This window comes from Aspergillus pseudotamarii (assembly GCF_009193445.1).
Source record: "Aspergillus pseudotamarii strain CBS 117625 unplaced genomic scaffold BDV38scaffold_140, whole genome shotgun sequence".
NCBI lineage: Eukaryota > Fungi > Ascomycota > Eurotiomycetes > Eurotiales > Aspergillaceae > Aspergillus > Aspergillus pseudotamarii.
In genome coordinates, this window is record NW_022475154.1 from 2,977 (window position 1) to 7,994 (window position 5,018).

At 45.6% G+C, this 5,018-nt stretch overlaps 2 protein-coding genes across 2 annotated transcripts in view; one reads left to right on the forward strand and one right to left on the reverse strand.

Annotated features, from left to right (window-relative positions):
- Nucleotides 1-2,347, forward strand: part of BDV38DRAFT_291177 (uncharacterized protein) — a gene marked incomplete at both ends in the record, with an annotated part of 3,167 nt that extends 820 nt beyond the window's left edge. Inside the window, one exon of the mRNA XM_032061679.1 lies at nt 8-2,347. Within this exon, the coding sequence (XP_031906928.1) occupies nt 8-2,347 (2,340 nt within the window). The remainder of the gene's footprint in view (nt 1-7) is intronic.
- Nucleotides 2,348-4,100: 1,753 nt separating this feature from the next.
- Nucleotides 4,101-5,018, reverse strand: BDV38DRAFT_289232 (uncharacterized protein; the record flags this gene model as incomplete). The annotated part of the gene is made up of 1 exon (XM_032061205.1): nt 4,101-5,018. One exon carries the CDS (start codon nt 5,016-5,018, stop codon nt 4,101-4,103), a length of 918 nt encoding a protein of 305 aa, XP_031906929.1.

Sequence of the window (5,018 nt, forward strand, 5' to 3'; positions counted from 1 at the left end):
TGCAGAGAACACGGCAACAGAAGAGAATCTGAATATATCTACAGACAACAACACACAAAGCAATCTATCCTCAGATACACGAATAACTGAAGAGAATGGAGCAACAGAAGGCAGTCTGGTTATATCTGCAGACAACAACACACAAAGTGGCCTGTCCTCGGATACCAGGTTAACTGAGCAGAACGGAGCAACTGGACAAGATAACCAGCTCTTTCCAGAGATTTATCCAACTGAGGAGGAGGGAGCAAGCGAGGAAGAGAGTGTGTATTCATCTACAGCCAACACTACACCAGGCGAGCCGTCTCCAGAAATCTATCGAACCGACCGGCCTGGCATTGCTGGAGCAGAGTTTGACCGCATGCTCCAAGAGTTTGGCACCAGCACCGGTGATCAGGAACCAGACCTCCTGCCACAGACAATTCTCCGCGATATGACGCCAACTATGACTGATATCGAAACCTTGACTAGTCCAAGTATATCTAGCACCGCCAGCTCTAGGGACCTGCTAGAGAGACTGCCGGATTATCATGACCATATTCTTCCCCAATGGCCCTTGTTGCCAACCGTCCCAATGGCCTCGGACCTTGAGACGGATAGGAACCGGACACTCTCAACTCACTCTGCATTGCCTATAGATGATGTTGATATGATAGTAAATAATTGGCGCATGCCTGAGAATGTTGCTCAGGCTGTTATTGACATACTTCCAGCGACCCACCCTATCCCAGGAACAGAGACACCGACCATCAACATAGCTATGACTGAGGACAGAGCCAACAATCCAAACGACTGTATAAGCTTACAAGACACCATTGTACAACAATGGCCAGATAGACACTATATTATGCTTTACGGTACTTTGTTAACGCGTGCCAATGTGGAGCAGTTGCTATATGAGTTGCAGGACTCTCCATCACTGTCAATCTTTACAGTGGATCTACTTGGTGACCGTCTTTCCTACAATCATCACCCATCGGAGCTACATATTGCTGATGCTACTTGGTTTAACTGTCTACATCGTGGTATACTTCGTTTAACACCAATGCCGCAGACTCTACTGTTGCCTAACTGTCTGTATAATCACTGGTCATTGATTGAAATACAGCCATACTCCGGGACAGTGATTCACTATTCTTTCCCTGAAATCAGGCCAGAAGTACAGGACAGTAGTTACTATCCTCATCATCCTGCCTGCCCTACCTGCCAAGCGGCTATTCAAACACTGTCCAATTGTCTTCAAGATATTGGCCAGCCATGCCCAGAATGGCAGTTAGACAGCAAGATAATTAGCTCTGTACCAGGGGACGACGGCACAGCCCTTATCTGGACAATGACGCAGCGTGCTAATAACAAAGGCCTGCAAAATGGACCACCAGAGACTTTTCGGGTACACCTCGCCCAAGATATTTTGACAGAGGCGCTCCAGGCAGCGACTGACACACCGTCACCGCCGCCCCCGCAGCCACCGCCGGGGTTGTCTCCAAAGTCATCATTATCGTCACCAGTACCACCCAGAGGGCAGCAGACCAACTCATTGGAGAAAGCACATTACAGGTGGTCTACCGTCATGATTCGAAGTGGTGACCCTGTCAATTTAACTGACTTATGGGACCGAGTAGCCCAGATGTCCATGGATTCTGGTACACCTATTGGCCGCAAACAGGCCGATCGGTTATTACAGCTAGCATTTACCATTGCCTCTCCACCTGTTTTAGTGGAAGTGAAGCGCCAGCTGGAACATCTACGCCGGGAACAATGTAACACCACTCGTCGCTTTCAGCGCAGTGCTGCTGGAGTTTTCGCAGCGGGTATCTGGCACAAAAACAATGAGCACACCTCCCGCATTGGCCTTATATTGACTTACTGGTATGTACATAACTACCGCCAACAGCAAGGGAGCTCTAGTGATCCAATTACCAAACTGGCTACCGACATCTATAACCACCTTCCAGAAGTTGCTCGTGACTACGGCGAGGTCGAGGAGAAAGTAAGAGACTGGTGCAGACGTGCATGGCCTTGGAGGCAACTAGTACGCATTACTGGCTCGCCAAATGTGCTCTGCTTCCTACCTCAAGGTATCGCCTATTTTCCGGGTGAAGATGCACCATCTACGACTGAATACCGGTGTCTCAAAAAACCTTACTTCAAAGCTATAGAGGTGATATTTCAACAGTGTCGACCGCAGTTACTGAAGTCTATCCCCGAAAAGTTCTTTGAGATCTTTCTCTATAATCACCTTCCAGAGGCCAAATACGCAATTGAGCAGTGGACAGAGGAGGAAATCCTAGCAGAACCACTAGACTCGGACAAATTTAGTCACGCCTTCGATCTGGTCTCCGATCATTAATACACGGTCAGAATTCCTTGGAGGTCTTGCATGTGATAATAAACCGGATTTATCATTTTATACATTGTTTTCACTGTTCATTACTAGGTACACATATACAATGTGGATAACCTTTCACCACCAATGCTTTTGCACAACGAAGCGATACAGTGTATTTCTGATTCTGGCCCCTGTACAATCTTTATACCTCCCCATATATTGATTTACACAGGCTCTTTGTAACTACCTTGAATGTCAAACTCTTACTATCCCACTGGATCCTTACAGTTTCTTTTTAACAGTCATTGGAACCATGTCTGCCAACCTTAATATTATCAATTTCTACTTTTAATCTCTCCTGTTAAGCTACCAGTTCCTGCAGCGGTGGCCCGGCGGACTTTAGCCAGTACGCGGGATACTGTCCAGCAACTTCAGACTTGTAAAACAGAAGATACCAATTTGTATATAGTTCACAGTTAGTTTCATATGGAACTATAGAGCCAATAGTGGGAAACACTACAAGTGTACAAGTCAGACCTGCAAGACTTTACAGTGATAGAGTCTATGTTATAGATGTCGTCTAGAGTAAGAACATATCATATATGTGTACATAGGTTATTTCATAAGGGCCCCCAGCATTGTTGATGGTCCCACAAGTATTGCCATGAGCTTTCTTTCTACGTCGGATACCGTACAGGAGGAAACTGGCAGATCGAAGGTACATCTTCAGGGCTCGTCTATTGAGATGGGATTGCGTCTGCCACGCTGTTTGACAGCTGGAGAGTTGGGCTATTATGGATAGGGCTGGAATAATGGGGCCGGGTATAATTCGCGCCTGGATATCTCGTATTCATCGAACTTTATCCTTTGGGTGTCGGGGCGATCCGGTCGAGAGCGCAACAGGTCCTGGCAAGTTATTGACATTCTTACCTCACCTTCCACGTCACTGATCTGGAAGTTGAGTAATGCTATGAATATATGCTTCATTAAGACATCCGCCCTGTAAACCGTAATGCTGCCGAATCTTGACCGGAATACAGTCTTTCTCTAGGGAACGTCAGCCCTTTCAGCAGTGTATCAGTAATGCTATGGACTTACACTTCCATACTTAGGGCTATCCAAAGCCTTCTACAGCCCATTGTCGTTCGGGCTTCTCTTGAACAATATACACTGACTGGAACGTGGATAGCAACTGCGCTTCGTGATATTGGCTATAGGTGCTTGCTGCTGCTACTGCTGCTGCTGTTAGTGCTCAGAAGCACGATTATATACCTCTTAATGTTGCTGATACGTATAAAAGATTGTTGTATCTGAGTGCATACTGGGTCAATACTCCCACAATATTCGCGCATTATATATTCATTATTACTTGTACTATTACGTAGTCTTCGGTTACAGTAGTGTGCTTTTTGACAATGGTAGGTATGTTGTTGTCCTCTTCAGATCAATATCTCGTTCAAAATTCATTGACGTTGATCCGCAGTCCGACAGATGATAAAGTAATTGAGTGCTGTAATGCAAAGATGCCTAAGTTAACATATTCATTTAGAGTATTGATATTTTCAAGTTTCAATAGATAAACATGATAAATGCTCTAACAGCGTTTCCCACATATTTTAAGAAAATAATATTGCTAATACACCATTATCTGCTTGATTCCCTTCTCACACAATTCCGAAGATTTGTCTAAGTCCTTTGGTCCTAGTATAAATTAGATCATTCGCTAGCACAGCCCATTCATTCTACCCTCGCACTATCTTATTACCTGTGGTTTTCACGGAACCTGCTTGATGGGAATAGACAGGATAGATTCCCGACAACAACGGGGTGAGTAAGGGAAGAAGGCAAGTGTTCCTGCATTTGGGCGTTCACGTTCATTCAAATCAATAGTCGCTCCCCTCCCAAGATGATATGGGTTGGCAGTATCTATATATGGAAGGCCGTCGGCTGCCTTCCAATGTCTGGCTGATTTAGAGGCCCTTATATCCCACGCCAAGCGAAACTCTAAGCCTGCGTAGTGGAGTCCAACAACAAAATTTTCTTGATCGTAATTCATTGTAGTCGACAGCAACAGATCGAATGCTTTAACATGGACACTTTGTCCATGTATATTTTCGTATACAATGGGTCGGTCCTCGCACAGTTTTAAATCTTGGCCATCGAGATACTGTTTGAGAATAAGTCCTTGGTCGATGATATCACGAAACTTGGAAAAGGCTCTTGTGCGTCTTGCGCGGTTGCTAGTCCTGTGAAAAACGCGAAGCAATCTTGAGGCTCGCTTAGCAATCCTTTGAGAATTGGGCGGTAATGCTACGACCCATATCTCCAACGGATCACGGGTGCAACTACCTTCTGCGTAGTATGCTTCTGGGTCCATGATGCGTTGCATCAATAATCTGCAATCATGACCCAGGAGGAGGATCTGGCATTTTTCTCGTATCCAAGTATCAAAGATCCGCATCGTGGGATCTATGTCCCTTATTGGATGAAGAAATCGACGATAACGCTGGCAAAGTGAAGTCGAGGGCTGAATGTGAAGAGCTACGAGCAATGAGCTGACATCGGACGCTGATAGGGCAACCATCAAGAGCTGGGCTACTTCATAATAGCCCTCATGCGCAACAATTGTGGGAAGATAATCGAGTGTATCGTTTGCGACAGCTGAGTATTGAGGCGTAACGGATAGGGACAT